This window comes from Talpa occidentalis, unplaced genomic scaffold, assembly GCF_014898055.3.
Source record: "Talpa occidentalis isolate TD23 unplaced genomic scaffold, MPIMG_talOcc4v2.1 talOcc4.2, whole genome shotgun sequence".
NCBI classification, from domain to species: Eukaryota; Metazoa; Chordata; class Mammalia; order Eulipotyphla; family Talpidae; genus Talpa; species Talpa occidentalis.
The window spans coordinates 75,608,491-75,630,329 of NW_023602073.1; the positions used below are offsets into that span (position 1 = coordinate 75,608,491).

General features: G+C 36.4%; 1 protein-coding gene across 15 annotated transcripts in view; it reads right to left on the reverse strand.

The window, feature by feature from the left end:
• Positions 1-21,839, reverse strand: part of DST (dystonin) — a 415,236-nt gene that overhangs the window by 231,132 nt on the left and 162,265 nt on the right. For all 15 annotated transcript variants that reach the window (XM_037519891.1, XM_054698893.1, XM_037519898.1 and 12 more), the window contains one exon: positions 4,315-4,376. In XM_037519891.1, coding sequence (XP_037375788.1) covers positions 4,315-4,376 — 62 coding nt within the window. The remainder of the gene's footprint in view (positions 1-4,314; positions 4,377-21,839) is intronic.

A 21,839-nucleotide genomic window follows, 5' to 3' on the forward strand; every position in this document is an offset into this window, starting at 1 on the left:
TCCGGTGAATTCTCTCACCTTCCCACGCATATGGCCTGTACCCTGGTTCTTGTATAAATAAATAAATAAATCTTTTTTTTAAAAAATCCTAACCACATATTTTAAGGAAAGTATATTTACAGAAGAATCATTTAGAAGTGCCACAATATTTACTTTTTCCAGTAATCTAAATTTTTAGAAATCTATCACCCCAGAATTATTCCCTGCACACAGGGTATATGACATTTACAGGTGCATAAATCCTAACTTCTTATGTCATGGGGATTAACTAGCACATACTTGAAAATATAAGGTAGAGAAAATTAAGCAGAGCACATAAGCAAGGGGAACCTGCCAGCAAATCTGTAACATCACTGTGCACAAAGAAATCAAATTTAGGCCCATTCCCTTATTCTAACTCATTCTCATTTCATGACTTCTAGTGCAGCTCTACCAGCAAGTTTTCCCTTCTGTTAAATGTGGAAACTGAACTGGATGACACCCTCCAAGTGTGAATCTAAGGGAAATTACCACTGTTGACCAAAAGCTGCCAGGCTTTGAAAAGTATAATGAGCCTTCATGGACGTACTTTCTCTAAAGAGAGGGGGGATGGCAGAAAGAATTCAAAAAGAAGGAAAAAAGGCCTTTTAGGCCCATGCTCAATTCATAAATTGCTGGGTGAGGTATATGGGCACAGGGAAGGTATAATTTTATAGGATTACCTCAGTACTTAACTCTTCAGTGTCCAGCTAGACTAAGAGAAAGAGGCAATAAACTAATCGATCTCTTCAATAGATTCTGATTCCCAAACCCCAGCTTTTAGCAAATGAAGAAGCTAAATTGGAAATAACCAGGTTAAGAAAAGGGATTTGGCTAACATAGGAAGAAGGGCACCAACAGCAAATGCACACCTACCTACTTTACAACTGTGTTAGAAATCATCCAAGTCCACCCACTCTTCTATACCATAAATTCTCATTTATCGACTGTTTACAATGTGCCAAGTACCATCCTTTATGCTAAGAAAGATTGTGTCATTTAAAGCCTCATACTAAACTATCATTCTACCATCTTACAAATGAGGGCCTAAGAAGGGTAAGGTCGCACAAACAATAAACTGTAAAGCCTGCACAAAACTGCCTGACTTCTTGCTGCCTCCCATCTTTGGTTTATATATCACAGACTGATGACCTTGTAGAAGACATTCTTCTTTCACAGACAATTTGTTCTAAGTTAACAGAATATATTATTTATAAAACAAAAATTCTAGTGAAGAAAATTCTGTTGTAGGACTAACCTTTTAAACACCTGACTGGCCAAAGGAACAAAAACTCCAAGACCAGTTTTCTTTGGAGCCAAAAAGGGTAAAGAGAACAGGGGTAATTACATAATATTAAATTTAAATAAATAAATGAGAAAATTATTAAAAGAGGACACAATTTTTAAGAATTATTTCAAAAGAAGGGGGATGCATCCCAGCCTGAGTCAATACTCTGGGCAGCTAAGCCAAGGGGAAGTGTGGCATCTCCAGGGCCTACAGTCCTTTAGGATCATCCCAATGCACAACTCCAGGGAAGTAGGGAGCATGAGTTCGATCCCTGGCCAGCCAGGGAGCTGCCCACATGGCGCAGCAGACCTCTCCTGTCTCGCCCGCTGCTCCTTTCAAAAGTATATTTCAGGGCCTCCCCGGTGGCGCAGCGATTGAGCACTGGGTTGCGAAGCTGCCCACAGCCTCTGCAGCGCCAGTTCGATCCCCGGCTGCTCCCCGTCCACCGGAGGAGGGTCCCACATGGTGCGCAGACCTCTCCTGCCGCCTGCTGTTCCCCTCAGCAGTGTACTTGGGTCCTTCTGCCTGCTCTGCTCCCTGCTCTGGCTCTGGTGAATTCTCTCACCCTCCCGCGCTTCTGACTGTACCCAGTGCATGTATAAACAAAACAAACAAAGAAACAAACAAATAAATAAATAAATAAATAAAACATGCCTCTATTAAAAAAAAAAAGTATATTTCAGTCAGTCTGCCTGTCTGTTCCCCACTCTATCTCTGGTGAATCTTCTCATCCCCTGAACCTCTGTTCTTGTATGCATAAGTAAATAAGTCTTTGAAAAAAAAACTGACAAAACAAAATGCATACAGAATTATTCAGATTTTATCTAATTTTTATTCCTGGTTTCTTTCTCTTCTTATGCATCAATTTCTCTTTCATTTTAAAAAACAGGAACAGAAGAAACACATCTAAACATAACACAAATCCATATGTGACAAAACCACAGCTAACATCATACTCAATCGTGAGAAACTGAAAGCTTTTCCTCTAAAATGAGGAACAAGATAAGGGTGCACACTTTCACCACTACTGTTCAATATAGTATCGAAAGTCCTGGTTAGAGCAATTAGGTTCTTCATTTAATGAGAGTATAATTTTAAATTCTGACCTATAATAGACTCCAAGAAATAAATAAGCAAATTTGATTATAAGCCTAATCAGTTGGACTAGTGTCCATCTATTGGCTACTGTGTTTAACTAAAATACTTATTTTCCCAATTCTTATGGTGTTACAAAAGCATTAAGCCTTTAATTTTTGTCATTTCATCACAAAAGAAGAGGTGATATATTTGAGTACGTAAGGATTTGAGCCCTTGCTATCTGACTCTAAAGGTTATGGGTGAATATCCATAAAATTAAACCACCATGGAGGCTTGTTCAGAGGATTAAATGATTTGATGGAGGGCATGCACATTGATCATATACAGTGCAAATACTCTTGCTAGGCACTATGATGGGCCCTCAGAGTGAGTAATATACAGCCTTTGTCCTCAAACAGTTCAAGTATTTTGATAGTTAGCAAACGTAGACTCTTTATACTCAATTATTCCATTTATGAACTACTTACTCAGAGATGAATGGCCTAGTCCAACAAGCCTGGCACAGAGTAGGCCCCCAATAAATACCTGTGTGTACAGTACCAGTACTATGAGTCCCAGAAGACATGGGGCAGGTACCCCCTACCACCTGCAGGTGCCCCCTACCACCTGCTCACCCTAAAAAGAGCCACAAATACAAAGATTGGCAAGACAGCAGTTGCAACAGGGACACCTCTTCATCAAGAACCTTGCTCCTTAGATTCACCTCAGAAATAGAAAAATCCTTTTGGAGCTATCAGCTTCAAAGTTCTACACCCAACTCTCATCTCAGTCCATCTCTGTCCCAGTTTATAGAAAAGAATCCCATTCACACAATATGCATGGTACCTGCAAGATGAGACAAAGGTTTGGAAAAGAGTAGGCAATTGCAAAGGTTTGCAACTTTTTATCATTTGCTAGCATACCAAGGGATTGAGTTCCCTGTAGTAACAGAAACTTCCTACAGAAATGATTAGTGTCTGAAGGTCATGTCAGAATTTGGGGAAAGCATTTTTTAATAGGTAGTGAGAGAGGAGTTAAAATACCTCTCAGTAATTCCCATATGACCCCTATAATAAGAATCACTGCTACATGAATTTAAATGCTACAAGATGATTTAAAATAGGATTTATGAGATAGCTTAAGAATATAATCACATTTAAAATAATGTTTAATAAAATTTGGGAGGAAACTCTTTCAAAAGTCCAAGAGACTTAAAACATTACATATTTCCAACTTTAGTGCTGTTCATTAAAGGGGGACAAAGTAACTAGGAGTTAATTGTGAAACCCTAAAGATTCTTTAGTTCTGAGATTTATCAAAGAGCTTCAATGCAATCTGCATTTTCTGGGGAGTTTATATCACATTCTCAAAGTGACCCATTGTACACAAATAAATAAAATTTTAGAAAGTGCTGCCATTAAGTGTTTCACAGAGAAATGTAGGCATAAGCACCAAGGCCTGAGTCACTAAACTAAGAAATAAAATGAGTCTAGACTTCTGAATCTGTAATCCATCATTACTCTCCTCTAACCCTCTATACCTACATAAATCTGATGCCAGAAATTGGCTTGAATCTTGAGAGGAAAAAAAGTTTTAATGAGAACTACAGCTTTTCTACATCCTAACATAAATATTTACAATTTTTTTAAACTGCTGAGCTTTTTTTAAAGTTGAATAATAATTTTTTTTCACTATGTCACAGAATGTACCATAATGACTGGGTATTTACCTTTCCAAATCCATCATTACCCACATGCCTCCTACCAAATAATTACAGATACCTAAAATACATAAGAAGTGCCATAGAATTTAGAATTTCAAGTTGATATCAAAAAGTTTTGCTTCAGAGCTATACAATCAATTACTGCACAGTAAATTAAAGTATACAAAACAACTTCAAGAAGGGGGGTGGGGAGATGCCATACACTGACCTTCATGAGATGCTGATTTATCCATTTTGTAAACGTTTTCTTTTGAACTTTGTCCCGTTCATCTGAAAGGGAAGGAAAAAAGATCTAAGATTAGGTTGTAGAATCTATGAAGAGGGGATTTTCATTGTTGCTATACATATTTTTTAAAAAATCAGATTTTCAGTAGATACTGTTCACTACATTTGAATTTTTCTGTTAAACTTTGGCAACATTATGCTATCTGTAAGAAAGTGTTAAAGAGCTGCTTATCAAACCACTTTCTTCCCAGTCCTATATTTGCCAACATTATTGTAGCTTACATACAAACCCCCTAGTCATGGTCCCATACCATTCACTGCTGCCACCACCAGGAAGCTGTTCACCTGAATTCTACTAGCTTCAGGTGAACACCCGCACTGAAACTTCACAAAGCATTGTACCTCATATTACATCCACTTGATCTTCACAACGCTATCAGGGAGAGTAGACAGTCTCATTTCCATTTTATAGAAGAGGAATCCAAAACTTGGAGAGGTAAAGAGACTTCTCCCAAATTATTCAGCAAATCAAAGTTTTTATTAAATCAGGAGTTATATGAAGGTCCTTTGGCTTGAAGTGGACTCTGGCTTAATTACTAATCATAGTGCCATATTCATTCTCTTTATCTTTCCTCTTCAATTTTTATCCTTGAATCCCCTTACACTATTTTAATAGAACTAGTGTCTCCTTGAAAATTCTTGCCCTACAGATTAAAGATACTTATGCAATTTACAATCATTTAAATATTAAAAAAATAAAATAAATCAATTGGGAAAAATCATCTGTAATATGAGATAGGGTTACTTATATTAATATAAAAAAACAAAAATAAGATAGAAAAAGATAAACACCTGACTAAACATACAGGAAATCTATTGGTTAAAAAAAAAAAAAAAAAAAACCTAATGTCCACAGGTACTCAACCTCGGAAGCAAATAATAATAACATAAAACACACAAATAAAGCATTTTAACCTATAAAATTGCCAAAACTTCATGAAAAAAGTTCATGTTGACCAGAGTATAGGGGATATACACTCCCATAGAATGCTAATGGAAATGAAATTTGGTTTGAATCTTCTAGACCTGTACTGTCAATACTGTAGCCACTGGCCAAATATATATGGCTAACTTTAAATCAAAATTAACTAAAAGCAAAATTAAATTAACAATTCAGTTTCCTAGGTATACTCATCACAATTCAAATGTCCCATACCAGATACAGAACATTCCCATCATCATAAGAATCTCTAATGGATAGCACTGGTCTAGAATGATTTGCCAATAAATATCAAAAGTCTAATATTATATTTAGATATATGTGTCCTTTTCCAGTAAGTCTACTTCTAAATGCTAAAGCTGTTATCACACTTGGGCATAAAAAGTATGTAAGAGAATGTAAATCCATGTTTAAAATAAAAGTTTTGAAAAAACATTTATAAGGAAACAGTTAAATACATTCTAGTAGAGCAATCCAATAGATTCAATCCTTTGCCAAGCTACTCAAAAAGGCATATTAACTAAAGTTCTCCTACATTTTTATGCCAACATGAAAGGGTGGGGGAAGGGATCACATAACCTAGTTCGTATTTTATAAATATTTCTTCTCCAAAATATCTCCTTGAGATCCTTCCTATTCACTACCATCATCAAGGAGAAACAAAATGGTACGTAAAATAGCCTTCATTTAGCTCTGTCTATAACAAACTGCTTTTGAGTACACCAAAATTCTAGTCTACTTCTTGAATTAACACTGAGTATTAAAAAATTGAAGAAGGTATTTAAGAGAAGCTTGCTAAGTCTAAATATAAATGCTCAGAAGTTATCCTAAAATTGTTAAGTTGGCCTAATTCCCAGTGTAAAATCCTAAACACTGTGCTATAACTACTCTGTTAAGGTCAATAACATCGATAATTTAATTGCTAACCAACATTATCATTCATAAATGATTAGCACCTTTGCTGTCCACTTTCGGGTATCATCTATACCCCACTCATTTTTGTAGACACCACAGTAGATGCACTGAACAAACAAATGTCTATGTTATGAATTATGTTTCAAAGAGGACACTCCAACTCAGAATAACACAAAATAATCACTTATATACTTGAATACTTTGGTAAATAATACTATGTCTATTAAAGCTATACTGATGTCTTCAATGTCTTTCTGCCTTACTATTCCTAAAGAGTTCTGAATGAACCTGTTACTAATTAGTACAAGCAAGAACAGAAAAGAAAAGCAATCAACTAGTCCTGTGAAGTAATAAAAGTGCAGATTCCATACTTCCCTCATTTACTCACTCATTCATTCTAGCATCTACCAGTACTTTGATGAGCCCTGTGCCACAGTGGTGCTGGGACCTATAGGCTAGACACAAAGCACTAGCCCTTGTTCTCTGGAGCTCAACATCTAGAGAGGACATCTCACATAAAAGCAGTGTGATAAACATGCCAATTGGGCAAATGATGTGGTACTCATCATGTACAAAAGCACACAAAAAAAGAAAAACCAACCCTGCCATAGGGCTGTCAGGTGGAGCATGATGGAGAGGAAGCTGAGTAGCAATATAGAAACCAACTAGGTATAGACCTCTCCATTAACAAAGAAACACTGCTTTACTAATTTAAGATTGAAAGAGCATAGTTAGACCCCAAGTGTTATGATACCCTCCATAGTTGCTTCCCTTAATCCAAACTATTATCATCTTTCAAATGGAAGTGAACACATGGCAATCACAGAGAGGGTGCTGTGGAATCTGGCCCTACCTTGTGTGAAGTGAACTTTGAACACATGAGTGCAAACAATGGAACCTCTGTGTGAAAGTGTAGTACTCATATCACACTTTCAACAGTGCTTTTCTAACTCTCCAGCAAAACAGGAAAACAGAGTGAAAAAATAAAAGCATTACTTCTTAGGCAATATCCATATTATCCCCATCCAATTAATAAACTAGGGCTACAATGCTAAATTGTCTAGAAAGAAAATTGCAATAAATTATTACAAATCCTTATAATTTAAGAATAAGTAGCCTCCACATCAAGTTATAAGATGAGATTAAAGTATTCCTATAGTTACATTCCAAAATTTTATTAATTTATTGAATTAATAAATAAACTCTAATGAATTTACTCTGTCTCATTAAACAACATACTATGCATTATATAAAGTCCTCTCCTATTAGTACAAAATGGTTAATTTTGTACTAATATTTTTATTTTTTGTACTAATTTTTATATTTTGTACTAATATTTAATATTTTTTATTTTCTGAATTAATAAAAAAAACTGGTTCCATATTTTAAGCAACATGAAGAATCAAAACAAATTCTAAGAATGGTCACTGACTGGTTAATTTCTTATCCATTTGGTTTCTATCAAGAAAGCTGATTTAATGAAATAATTCACCTCCAAGGACAAATGAGAGATTCATTTAAATGCAAATATGAAAATGTTATTTTTGTCAGTGAGGCTGTGTTGTGCTGGTTGTTGCTAAAAGTACTGATGAAAACGTAAAATGGGTAGATAATACAGATGTAATATTTGGGGATTTTGATCCATAATGAAAGTATATCAGCAAGGTTAGGACTTAATATCATTCATACATTTTCACAGTGTTTGCTAATAGGAATAACCTAAATCTTCTCTTTTAAACCCTAAGTCTACATGAGTCCCATTCAAGTAAACCAAAGAAAGTTCTTTAGCACCAGATGACTCCCACAATGCTACAAAAATAAGAATAGAGTTAATGTGGACTGTGAGAGCTTCAACTCCCCTCAGCAATTAACAATCAGGGAATAATTTAAGTGTAGGGAAGCTGTGATTTACCACTGTCCATATACATTATTTCAAAAGGGAGTTATTTCAAAAGGGAGTAATCCAGATTACAACATCTAATTTTCCAATTACAAGTCTCATAATGGTTCTTTATTTCATTTCAGTGAGAGAGGTCTAACTCTGAAATTTATATTTAGGACAATGTTGCTATGACAACAGAAAGGGGGAAATCATCCCTGTCATTTTAACCAATTTTACTGGTTTTATAGACTATCCAGTTATTTTTCTGAATGAAAGTTTATAACATTCCTCTATTTAAAAATTATTTCATTCTTAGAATTAGTTTTAAGTGAAAACAAACATGTATGAACACCTTATAGAATACAACATGCTGAAAATAATGACATAGAATGCAAGTAACAGGATTTAGAGGGAAAAAATGTTCAAATACAGCATTGGTTATTACAGCCTACACCGACCTGTTTTCAGTAAAATCCTATTAAAGCTAAATCCAGTTAGTATCATATACAATAAATAGAGATTTAAAAGCATATTCTATGCACAACAACAGGGGGAAGTTTTGTGCAGGGAGCCTCGGAAGTGAGCTTGAGAGCCTCTCCAGATTTCTGAAAGGTGCTCGACAGTCAGGACAGTCAGCTGAACTCCCACCCCACAAACCAACACAGGTAATGTGACTTTCCTTTTTCATTTCTGAAAAGATGAAAGTGATATTACAGGTGATAGTACTAACCCATACAGCACATCAGTCCCACCAGCTTTGCATTCCAGTCTTGATCATTTTTCATGAGCTGCCCCATCATTCTGTAGGAAATCTATCCAACAGTTTCTTCCCTAAACTCTTTCAGCACAAACTCTGATGTGTCTGTTAACTTTCTATGCAGAAAGGGAAACACTGAGTAGACACACCCACTGGCAAGTTGAAAACTAGTCAACTCCCCCTTTTAAACAAACATTAGCAAAGTCAGCCTTCTCCACTGCTTTGTAGAGCACATAAAACTGCTACCAAAATGAAATTACATTATCTATTTCTGCTTCAGTCATAAAGTCATAGGGGAAAAAAAAAGTTTTGATTTCCTAACTTTTTTGCAAGGAGGTAAAGAAAGAGAATGTTAGATTTCACTATGAATTAGCTCATCACACTCTACTTTAACACCCCAGGCACAATTCCTTTGGAATAAAAAATAACATCTAGACTAACTTGTTTATTAGCTCATCCCTGATATTCATGCTAATTTAAAAAGGTAATTTAAAAAGTTCCACTTGATAAACCAGAAACATATCCTTCAGGAGGAATATCCTATCAACAATTTCTTTAAGTGTGTTTTGCATGTAATTTCATTTGAATCTGACAATCATTCTTTGAGTTGGATGGTCCTAGCCTCATTATAAAGATGTAGAAACCAATGTGCGGAGAGATTTAAAAACTAGCCTAAGAATCCACAACAGAATCTTAAATCTTACTCCAAAATCTAATTCTGTTCTAGTTACCAAGCAACAGAACCCCTAAACAAATAATACAGAAAAAAACAAGGAGTCTCCAATTTATGAAACTTTTACTTCTGTGAATGAAAAAATGGGGAAAAACAGTAAGAAGTGAGACCCTTATTCTAAAGATGCAACAGATCAAGTATTTACAACATTCCTATGTTTGTCTGAAATATCAGACAAATGGACTTGCCTGAATAGAAACTGCATGAACATTAACTCCAAAATACTACAAATAAATATCATTACATATTTTCAGCAATAGGGAATTAGCAAATTTAATCATGCCAAAGGAAAAGTCACTGCCAGATTAATATTTGCCAATACACTTGGAAATACCCATATGTGGTTTCTAACTCTATTCTAAATATACCATAAATGGGCCTCCCCGGTGGCGCAGTGGTTGAGCGCTGGATTGCGAAGCTACCCGCAGCCTCTGCAACGCTGGTTCAATCCCCGGCTGCTCCCCAGCCACCGGAGGAGGGTCCCACGTGGCGCGCAGACCTCTCCTGCTGCCCGCTGCTCCCCTCAGCAGTGTACTTCAGTCTGCCTGCTCTGCTCCCCGCTCTAGCTCTGGTGAATTCTCTCACCCACCTGCGCTTCTGACTGTACCCAGTGCTTGTATAAATAAATAAAAATAAATTTAAAAAATAAATAAATAATAAATATACCATAAATGAAAAAAAAATAATTTCACCTACTGATAAGGTTAAAGTGTCTGTTTAGTAGTATCTATTTCTCTTTTTAATTGTCTTTGTATTAAAGCTTCTTCCTCAACTACAGAAAAAGTCTGAGCCTATTTCACTTAATACTTACTATGTGGGGCCTCTCTGGCGGAGCAAGGGGTTAAGCACCGCACTATGAAGCTATTCGCAGCCTGTGCAACACAAGTTTGATCCCCGGCCAGCCAGGGAACAACCCACATGGCGATGCAGACTGCTCCTGTCTCGCCCACTGCTCCCCTCAGCAGTGTATTTCAGTATATCCGCCTGTTCTGTTCCCCACTCTGTCTCCGGTGAATCCTCTCACTCCCCCACACCTCTGGTGTTTACCCCATTCTTGTATACATAGATAAATATATCTTTAAAAAAAAATAAAGACATTGAAACACAGGGTCAATAACTTACCTACACAGTTACTAAGGGCAGGAGGTAGGAAGAAGATATAGCTTGCAAAATGACATTCAATATTATAATTTCAGACTTCGAAAACAATGCTAGCTTTCAAAAAATAAATTAAACACAAAAAGTAAAATGTGAAGCTTGACCAAATCTTCAGTGCCAGGGATACACAAACGATGGAATTTACCTTACAGATTTTGGCAAATCTAAAGAGTGAAAAAATCTAAGAGTAGCACAATGCTAGACTAAGAATTTAGGGCAGGAATGAGATTTCTGGCTTCATTAAGGATCATGTGCAAGTTTTAAAAGATTGTAAAACACTTTGAAAGGCTCTATCTAAAAAAGAAAGATGAAAAGAAACTATGCAGTGTTGCGGTTGTGTGGTAGAAAAAAAGATAGGAAAGAGAAGAAGGTATCCAGTCAGTATATCTCCACCACGGCCCAGAAATAGGTCCGAGTACAACACAGAAAAAGTAAGTTTTAAAGTTTCTGCCATTATGGAAGGAAAACTAATTGGAATAGTATGAAGTAATGAAAAAAAGACCAGTTCCTAAAACTGATGAACAATGTATAATTAGTGACCTGGGTGCTGGGTGCAAATGGATCAGACCTGGAGCACATAACCTGCCCCCACTCCTCCTCAGGTCACCTGTGAGCTGGCAGCCCTCACCCAGTCATCACCTAAGAGCTCTGGCCCTCATCCTAGTCTCACATTCCCCTTGCCAACTTGACATGACCGACACTGACCTCAGCTAATGTGACTGACTGGAGGTTGTATATAACCTGGGTAGGAGGGAATCCATGTTCCCATTTTTGTTGAAAAATCTTACCAAATATTCCATAGAACCATCATTAAGGTTTATTTCAATAAGTACAGAGCTACAACTGATGTTCATCTATCAGTTAACCCAACTTTTCCCCATATGTTTGTATGACACACCTCTGTGGAATGACAGATAGGAGAAAATATTTGACACTTGTGAGCTTTCGCCACAATCCCTCCCCCTTACTGCACTATTTTGTCAAAAGTAAGGTTCTTACTAGGAAAATTCCAATGAAGCCATCAAAGCATTCATCATTAAAAGTAAGTTTGGAAAACATTTAAGGAGGCCTTAGGTAAAAGGATATCAGTTTTATTAAAAAAAAAAGTTGGGTATGAAGAATGTATCAAAACAAATTACAAAACCTAATAGAAACTAAACATAAAGGCTGACAAATATGATGATGCATTAATGTAATAGAAAAAACTATAAATGAAGTTAGTGTTAACTTACTGAAAGAAAATTATATGCCACATATAATACACACACCAAAATCATCCAAAACAGATAACTCCTATTAATCAATAAGAAAAAAAGATAGCCCTTTCTTAGTAACAGACGATGTGAGAGTAGAATTCAAAGAAGAAATGCAAATGGTCAGTATAGATACAGGGAAGAGCTCAATCACCTTCTTCTCAGGAAAGGCAAATACAGCAGATGATTTCACACTGGCCTAAGTTTTTAAGAATGACAATTACTAATGCAGGGGGGAAAAAAAGGTAGTCATAAAACTGGTGAATGTACACAGTGGCAAAACCTTTTTCGAGGGCAATTTGGCATTACCCATTGTAAATTAAAAAGCACGTAACTCTCTGAATCAACAATTCCACTTGTAGGAAATGCTGATATGTAAAACCCAGGGACTAGATGAATGACACTTATTCCCCCCATTCTATAGATTATGAATAAGGGAAAACTGGCACATAGTAACAAGAAAGATTCCAAAAGTGGGGAGGAAGCAATGGAGACAGAGAGGAAGGGAAGGCGAGAGGGTGGTTTATCAGAAGAGAAAAGAGGCTGGCCATGGGGAATTGTGTAGTACATATCACATTTTATACTGCATATTTCTAGGTTCAGTGAACGTTTTACAAGATGGATGTTTTTATTACCAGTAACAATAACCAAGAGGGGGAAAGTGTTCCAAGTTCTTTTATTCATTTATGTATTCAATACTCTTGTAAAAGATTAAGACACCAGCCAGAGTATTCCCACTTAAATCTGAGGAAAGAGTCAAGCACTTCAGGTGTGTTTATGGTCTGCTCTTAGGCTGCAGAGGAAAGGGAGAAGGGAGGGATTAGGGAGAGGAGATGAAAGAGGGACTGAGAAAGGAGAGCAACAGGGAGAAGGAGGGAAAAGAGAGGTTAGAAGGAGGATGTAGGCCTTCCTGGTGGTGCAAGGGGTTAGGACACAACCTATGAAGCTCACTGCAGCCACTGCAGCACAAGTTCGATTCCAGGCCAGGGAGGTGACCCACATGGCGCAGCAGACCTCTCCTGATTCACCCGCTGCTCCCCTCAGCAATGTGTTTCAGTCGATCTGCCTGTTCCGGTCCCTACTCTGTCTCTGGTGAATCCTCTCACCCCCCAAAACTCTGGCCTGTACCCCAGTTGTTGTACGCATAAATAAATCTTTTAAAAAAAAGGAGGACACTGAGGCACAACTTGTGATGGATTCCTGCTCACAGGATGATTGCCCTAACTAGGATAAAAAATGATGAAGCTGTAGAAAGTCTCTGAAAGAGAATCAGTAACTGAGAAATACATTCAGAAATTACTGTTTGGAGGATATCTTTGTTTGAAGTTTAACTGCCACAGAACAAAAGGCAGTCAGTGTGCCCTCACTTGTTAGGAATCCAGAAATAAGACAAGGGTAGAATGTGCTATGTAAGCGGAGGCATAAATGGTGGCGAACAATAGATGCCATAAACCTCTCCCTACAAACGCTTTTTGTGTATCTCCCCCACTGCACCATCACTCTCCTCCCCATCAATTATGTGATCCCCTGCTTTCCTGTCAGTGTGGTGTCAGTGAGGCTGTGGAACAATAGTATCTGCAGCTAGGAACAAAGAGGTATTGGGTTCTGCTCTGAAAAGGAATTTACTGGTTTGGCCAAGAACTGAATATGAAACTTCTAGAATCTGATTTTAACTACTTTCTCCAACCTGAGTATCCTAAAAAATGTAAGAACATAAAGAATCTTCCAATATACTTATATCGGTAGAATGTAAGTATGTATGTGATGTAACTGCAGGTGTTCTGAGTCACTATTGAGGACTGAAAGCCTCTGTATTTCTTTATTTGTATTTCTTTATTTGTATTACACTAATTTAAAGAAATTAGAATGCTGTTTTAAGTTAGTATCTTATCCTTTCTTCCCAGATTTAGAGATCTATTTAAAGTCACTAAATATTACATGAGTTGATTAAAACAAGTTAAATAAACCTTATTTCCAGTGCATTTATATATAAGCTAAAATTATTGCTTATGAACACACTAAACTATTTTAGGGTTTAAAGTGCTTTGAAAACTTTTACAATGATTACTATACACAAGGAAAAACAACTGTTCACTTCAAAATGAACCTAAGGTACCCTAAAAAAATATTGAAGTAGCAACTTCAGTAACTGAATGAAAAATATAAACAAATTTTAATGAACACATAATTTCTCAGAATTCTCTGAAATGTTATTACTTGTTAGCTTTTGAGAAACTCATACCCTCTTTCCTTAACACCCTTTCCTTACTCAATACCCTGAAGAACAGGCATCCCCAAGATGTCAGAACAGGCTTTGTCCAAAACACGGTTAATGGTCAGTCAAGGCTCTGCAGGCTTCAAGAGAAACTACTAACATTAATTATGCTTTCCTAGAAGAAAGAGGGAAAGAAAGATTTGGGGTCATCTCTAGAAATAAACTTTCAATTGGAGAAAGCTACATATATGACAGAAATGTACTTACAAAGCATCTATATTTGGCCTAAGTCATCCCCTCATTGTCATGTGAATCTATCCCCCCTCCTTTCTCCTTAACACTCCAGCTCCCTATCCCCATCATAAGAACAAGGATAAAAAACCCTCTAATTAGTCTAGAATTTATAGCTATGTAAATTTTCCATACATATGTAGTTAAATTTGTTCTTTTTCTTCTACTAATTTGTCTAATGTTTTGACTACTCAACACACCCAAGAGTATAGAGTGGTAAGGGAAATTTTCCGCTTCATCCCTATGACCTTATCTAGATAACAGATGACTGAAACATAAAAGGAATTCCAGATAGATAGACAGACAGACATAGAAACAGAAAGAGAAAGATGGATGGATGGATGGATGGATGGATGGATGGATGGATGGATGGATGGATGGGCGGGTGTGTGCGTGGCAGGGTGGGTGGTGGTGAGATGTTCGATGGATGGATGGATGGACGGACGGACGGACAGACAACAAATGTATTGTCTATGTCCTCCATTTGGTGGACCTTGGGAGGTGCTGTGGTAAGGACAGATAACAGACTTAGGAGTTAACAGAATAAGAGACCTACACAAATGTGAGTCTAAATCCTGGCATTAATACTAGTTAGTAAGCTCAGCTGGGGGAAATTATTTAATTTCTTTTGAAACTGAAGCTTCCTCATCTGTAAATTAAAGTCACTATCTTCAGACAGCTTACTAGATACCAACACATGTGACAGTCAGCTTTCAACAAATGTACTAGTTTCCCAGTCATTTTAATTCCATTAGCAAATATGGAATATGGAGTATCTACAACCAGTATCAAAGATAGTATATTACTATGCTATACATTAAAAAAATTGTATCACATCATAATAATCCTACTATTGCATTCAGGTATCATTATCTTAATTTTACTGATTAAAAATAAAAACATTTCAATGTAATCTAGCCCAGGTTTCTCTAACCAAGGAAGCAGAAGGGCTATAATTTGACCTAGCTTTTCTAACATCCTTTCTACTGTACAGGAACAGGTCACAAGAGTAAATCAAACTTACACACTCTGAAAAATCAAATAATCTAAAAAGGGAGATAAGATAAATAAGTGCATTATTTTCTTACCATACAAATACCAAAAGAAAGAAGAAAAAATAAAATGTTCTCAATTGTTGAAGAAAGTATTCCTTCACTAAATAAACTACAAAAAAAAAATCTCTATACTGTAAATTTTCTTACAGAGAAACTTTTCACTCTGTTCAAGGTGAGAGAATAAATCAACACAAGGTCAAAAATAAGAACCTAGAAGTTCTGATCTCTTTGGTACTGAACTCTGTACATTAAGGCACAATGGAATGTTCTTCCTGAATTTACCTTGAATGTAATCAGTCTTTCTTGATAAGTGTTGCTGGTATCAAGAATTTGTCACAGTGATCCAAGGAATAAAATTGAATATACCTTCATACTAGATCTAGTATTTGTCTAACAAATTTCGTTTTTCAGGAAGGAGTGACTGAGAATTCTTAGTAACTCCTTTCATACAGTTGTGGCCTCTTATTTTGACGAAGGGTTGAAGAGGGTTTTTATTTTTTTTCCGGGTTGTGAGGCTACACTTCTCAAGCCAATGGAAATTATAAAGTGATTCACAAGCATAACACTTTCCAGAGTGAGTCAGCAGCAGGGACGAATGGGCGGAGAACCAAAAACAACTACTCTGAACCACTGGAAATAAACTTCAGCCTGGGCTTGTTCCATAATGAGGTTGCCTCCTACCCAATATTTTTCATTTTTAGTTTTAAGATACCCTCATTTTAATGGCATTTTAAGTCATATTTCAAGTTTTAAATGTCACACTTATGTTTTAGTCAATGATTACTCTTTACTATTTTCCATTCTTTATTTTTCATTTATAATTTTTTAAATTGATTCACAACACTGTATATGATTCAGAGATACAGGGTCACACCTCTTCAGATATATGTCACCACACCAGTTTTTTATTTAGATGTAGTTCACTTTGTAGTGGCAACTGCTTTAGTTACAGGCCACCAGCCATGACCCAGTAGACTTCAGAAGCCACATACCACGTGACCCAAACCAATCCCAAAAGGGCTCTGCTGCCACTTCCACCAACATCGCACCCACCTCCCAGCAAGGAATCCCCTCCCATGAGCACTGATGAGCAAAAGGAAAGACACACATACTACTAAATCTGGGTTGTCTGAAGACTTCTCCCTAAGGCTTATTTCCTTTTAGGCAGAAAAGATCTTCAAACTTGCTTTAGCCAGGGAAGCATTCTCCCAACCAAACATAACATATCTGGACATAATAGATAAAATAGACAGAGATAAAATAGGTCCAACAAGTTAGAGGAGAAAAGAGCTTCTCCCTAGATTTACCCCTCAGAGAATATCAACTTTCTTTAGAACTCTTGTCCACTTACTGCTTTTCCTTGAAAAGCAAGGCAATTTTTGAAAAAAACAGATACTCTTCTTAGACACCCTTCTAAACATTGAAAAAAACACTCATGCACCTCTATTGCCTATTATAAGAATAATGGTCTCAAGTTTTCAAAAACTCCATAACCCCTCCCCCATCTGTCTTCACAAGGAAGGAACATTACATCCTAGCTCCTTAAATAAAAAGAAAATAGTTAATGCATTTCTTTGTTCTGTTTCAACATTTTTATTAATGAGTAGAAAAATTAACAAAACCAGGGCTGGTAAAGCAAAAAAAGGAAAATGAATGATGATGAGTCAATAAGAACAGATGTATATCAGGAACTTTTGCTAATAGCTACTTCTATGTGGTAAAATAGGCACCTGAAGTAATGCTGATGAGAGACTCCACTAGTGTAACCTTTTCCAAATTTGGGATTACTAAAAAGGACACTTCTAAAATGTTCACATACTCTGACATAGTAAGTACAGTACTTGACACTCATATAGCACTTAGGATGCATTTTTATACCTTCAGAACAATGGAGGTTTGCTGTTATTCTTATTTTACATATGAAGATGCTTAGACATTAAGGAGTTAAATGATTTTATTCAAGATGAGAAAATTGAAAGTAGAGAACCTAGGATTTAAACCTAGGCTGTTAACCCTACAATCCACATGGTTAACTCCTGAGGCCACACTGCTTCTGGAACAGAATCTACAGAAAATCCAACATTCAGAGTAAGAGTAATATAAGAAAATACTCATTTCAACATTAAACACAATTCTTGTCTGAAAACAAATATTCAATATTATGTCATAATATATTGTTAGCTATTTAGTATAAATATAAAATAATATCTAAGTTTAGAAAAATTGTATCAGTTATAGTATAACCATAAAAATGATTATACATTCATTAAATAAATATTGAAGAGCTTTAGTGACATGGAAAATGCCTATGATGACAGCAATATTTTCTTCCAATTTTCCTTCAAGGAATATATACATGCATATATATCTTTTTTATAAATAGAAGGGGTGCGGGCCTCCCTGGGGGTGCAGAAATTCAAGTCTCAACACTATCAAGCTATCACCAGCCACTGCAACATGAATTTGATCCCCCACTAGGGAGCTAACCCACATGGCGCAGCAGACCTCTCCTGTCTCTCCCGCTGCTCCACTCAGCAGTGTATTTCAGTGGATCCTCCTGTTCTGTCTCCGGTGAATCCTCTCATTCCTCCCCCACCCTGCACCTCTGGTCTACACCCCAGTTCTTATACACATAAATAAATGAAAAGAATCTTTAAAAAACAAATAAATAAATAGAAGGGGGATACAAAGTAGGCATTCTTGTTATACCTTTGTTTTGAGAAAAATCTTAATTTATACAATACTGTTTAAAAATATCTTCAAAAACTGCCTGGCTATTGGTAATATCTTTAACCTGTGGAACCAACACTGAAATACTAGACTCAGACAGCCACTTAAATTGCTGAGGAATTTTTCCAAGAGACAATCTACTGGGTTTCCTCAGAGAACAGGACACCACCCTATGGCTCATCAACTATAAACCAACTGAGCCTTGAGCAACCTCTGTAGAGCTACTGAAATGAAATTTGTAAACTAAAATTTATTTCAATAATGAAGTACTTTGAAGACTTCTGAGGTCAGAGGTGCAGCTCAGGGATCCTTCAGCCTAAACACATTTCATAAGAAAGAGGAATGGTAAATATAAATAATGTTAAACTTAATGCATCACCTGATAGTGATTAAAAAAAAAGCAATCCACTAAAACTATTCAAGTTCAGTTTCCATTTTAGCATGCAAATTTCTATAAGTTAAACAATAATAGCTTGATTTGCAACTCCTATGAAACTTAGATTTACATACCCATTAAGGTTATATTAAATATCATGCAAGCCCACTATTTCCAAGTCAACTTTTTTTTAATGGGCCAGCTTTTTTTCAGAAGGTAACATTCTATTCATTCAATAACCATCTCTTGAGAATGATTCCCTGCTAAGCACTGGGCAAGAAAGTACTAAGCACTGACAATACAAAAAGGGATGAGTCACACATTCCTCTCAGTCCAGCAAGAGAGAAACTAAGAAGTCAGAATTTACTGAACTGCCTGATAAACACTCTAAAAGACTATGCAAAAAGAAGCATATTTTGATCTTTCTTTTTTAAATAGAGTTTAAACTAATAAAATAGTAAGAGTAAATACTACATGTTCCATTCAAAGAGTTCTGAGAATGTTTGCACCCTATGCCCAGTTCCCAAAACAAGATATATAGTATTTCCACCCACCAGGAAAGTTCTTTTGTGCCTCTTTGCAGTTCATCCCCATTTCCCTCCCACAATCCTATTTTTCACTGTATATTACTCTTGCTTATTATAAAACTTCACATAAACAGAATCATAGTCTTTTTAATCTAACTTCTTTCACTTAGCATAATAATTTTTTGGTTCATACACGCTCTTGTATAAATCAGTGATGTGTTCCTTCTGATTACAGAGAGGCACAGCGTTGTGCAGATATACCAGTTCGTGCATTCACCTGATAATGGACGATGAGCACTAACCCACAATTTGTGCTACCATGAATAAGGTTGAATTTAATCTGTTTTGTTTCGTCTCTCTGATTTGCACCCTACATAGGTGCAGGGAAGGTGGAGAGTATAAAGTAGAATGAATAGTATGAATAGAGGAAAAAAGAAGGCAAAATCATGAGAGAATTAAAGGTGGTGAGGCATGGTAAAAGTATTTGATGTACACAATATCATGAATAATTAGGCCAGATTAAAAGGCCTATAATACATATGCCATACTAAGGAGTTGGGATTCTACTGGAAAGGCAACAGAAAGCAATGAACAAAGTTTTTAAAGTGCTGCAGACTCATTTTCCTTACAACCTCAGTGAAGAGAGCTCCAACTTAAACCCCAGAAAGACCTGACCTCTCTGTGGACTAGAACAAATTAGTAAAATTCCCTATGATTTATTTTCCTCTTCTGTGAAGACATTTACAGCAGCTAAAAGAAATACTAATTGGTGTGCTGAATGTTCAGCACAAAATGTTAGCTACTCTTAATGCTAGTTGATGGATTTATGCACTCATCTCAAACATTTCATGGAATCTAAGTAATGGCAACATCGCAAGCATCGTTAATGGTTTTGCAACCCATTTTTATATCGGGGCTGCTCTGTAACAGTTTCTGCTAATCACACTACATCAGTAAAAGAGATTTATCCATGGGAACTCTAGTTACTGATTTTCTAGTTAACCAGTTTTCTCTGAAGAAGATTTTTAGGGAGATACGCAAAGATTGGGCACATGTTAACAATATGAAGTTTAGAAGTAGCAACAGGACATATTTCATGGCTACACATTCATCAACTAGACACTTGCTCACAGTTGTTACTATAATAAAAACAACTCTGATAATCTCATTACAGTAATGGTGGAATTGCATAGCCACTTAAATGCCCCCTAGAGGCAGAGATAAAATTTCCCCCTACCAGTCAAGGTTCTGTGGTTGGTCAAGAAAATTTACAAGATGGGCCTCCCCGGTGGCGCAGCGGTTGAGCGCTGGGTTGTGAAGCTGCCCGCAGCCTCTGCAGCGCCAGTTCAATCCCTGGCCGCCGGGTGAGGGTCCCGCGTGGCATGCAGACCTCTCCTGCCGCCCACTGCTCCCCTCAGCAGTATACTTCGTCCGTCTGCCTGTTCTGCTCCCTGCTCTGGCTCTGGTGAATTCTCTCACCCTCCCATGCTTCTGACTGTACCCAGTGCTTGTATAAATAAATAAATAAATCTTTAAAAAAAAAAAAAGAAGAAAATTTACAAGAGACAGATTAGCAAGAGAACAAATTAAATGACATACATATGGAGAATCTACATGGATATAAATTCTAAAGTAAATAGGAGGTTTATCCTGAGTTTAGGAGGTAAAAGCAAAATACACTAATATTTATAGTTAAGGTATATTTTTGCATGACACGGTATCTTAAAAACATTCTATTTCTGCAGATGGGAATCTACAGGACTCATTCTTTTTAAATTTGTGCTTTTGACTGGAGATCCAGATTTTCTTTACTTTAGTATGTCATCTACTACAGGGCCTTAAGAAAAAATGTGCTTAATTGATTCTGATTACAGGTGACCTCCTCTGTAACTACTAGTTCTCCTGGCAACCTCATGCATATTTATTAGCTAAATATATGTGAACTTGGTTATGGCTGAAATACTGTAACTGAGGATGTAGCTTTTGAGAAGATCCAAGAGCTATGTAAACACAGCCACCAAAATCAAAATGTCACATACAGTAGATCTTTATTCAAACAAACCAACAGTAGAAAAACAAAACAAAAACAAAAAACCAACTCTGAGCCATGAATATTACTGATAAAAGAAATTACTTCAGAATTCTAAGAAAAATTTCTAAAACCTAAAAATTTTTCTAACACTTAAAACTACATTTTCAGTTAGTTACCAGTTATTTGGAAGTTAGGTACTTTTGAGAATCAGAAAGGGATCACATAGGAAATAGGACTATAACATAAATATAATAGATTATCTTTTCTACTCTACTGGTTCATGGTAACACACAAAGCAATACCTTTTTTTCCAGGTCTGAAGTGTGCCCCAGGACTATAGCTAATACCCTCCAAAAGCATTAAATATCTAATAAGTAGAGAACACTAGCTAAAAGGAGTGTATGACATAGGGATCTTATGGGATATAATGGAGGCATACAAAATATAGTTTCTGTCATTGAGGAATTTTTAAATCTAACAAAAGAAATTTTAAAAAAAATAAGAAATATGACACAATTGGAAATCTATCCACTGCATGTAGAAAAGTAACTGAGGGCAGCATGATCAGTGAGATCGTGAGTACT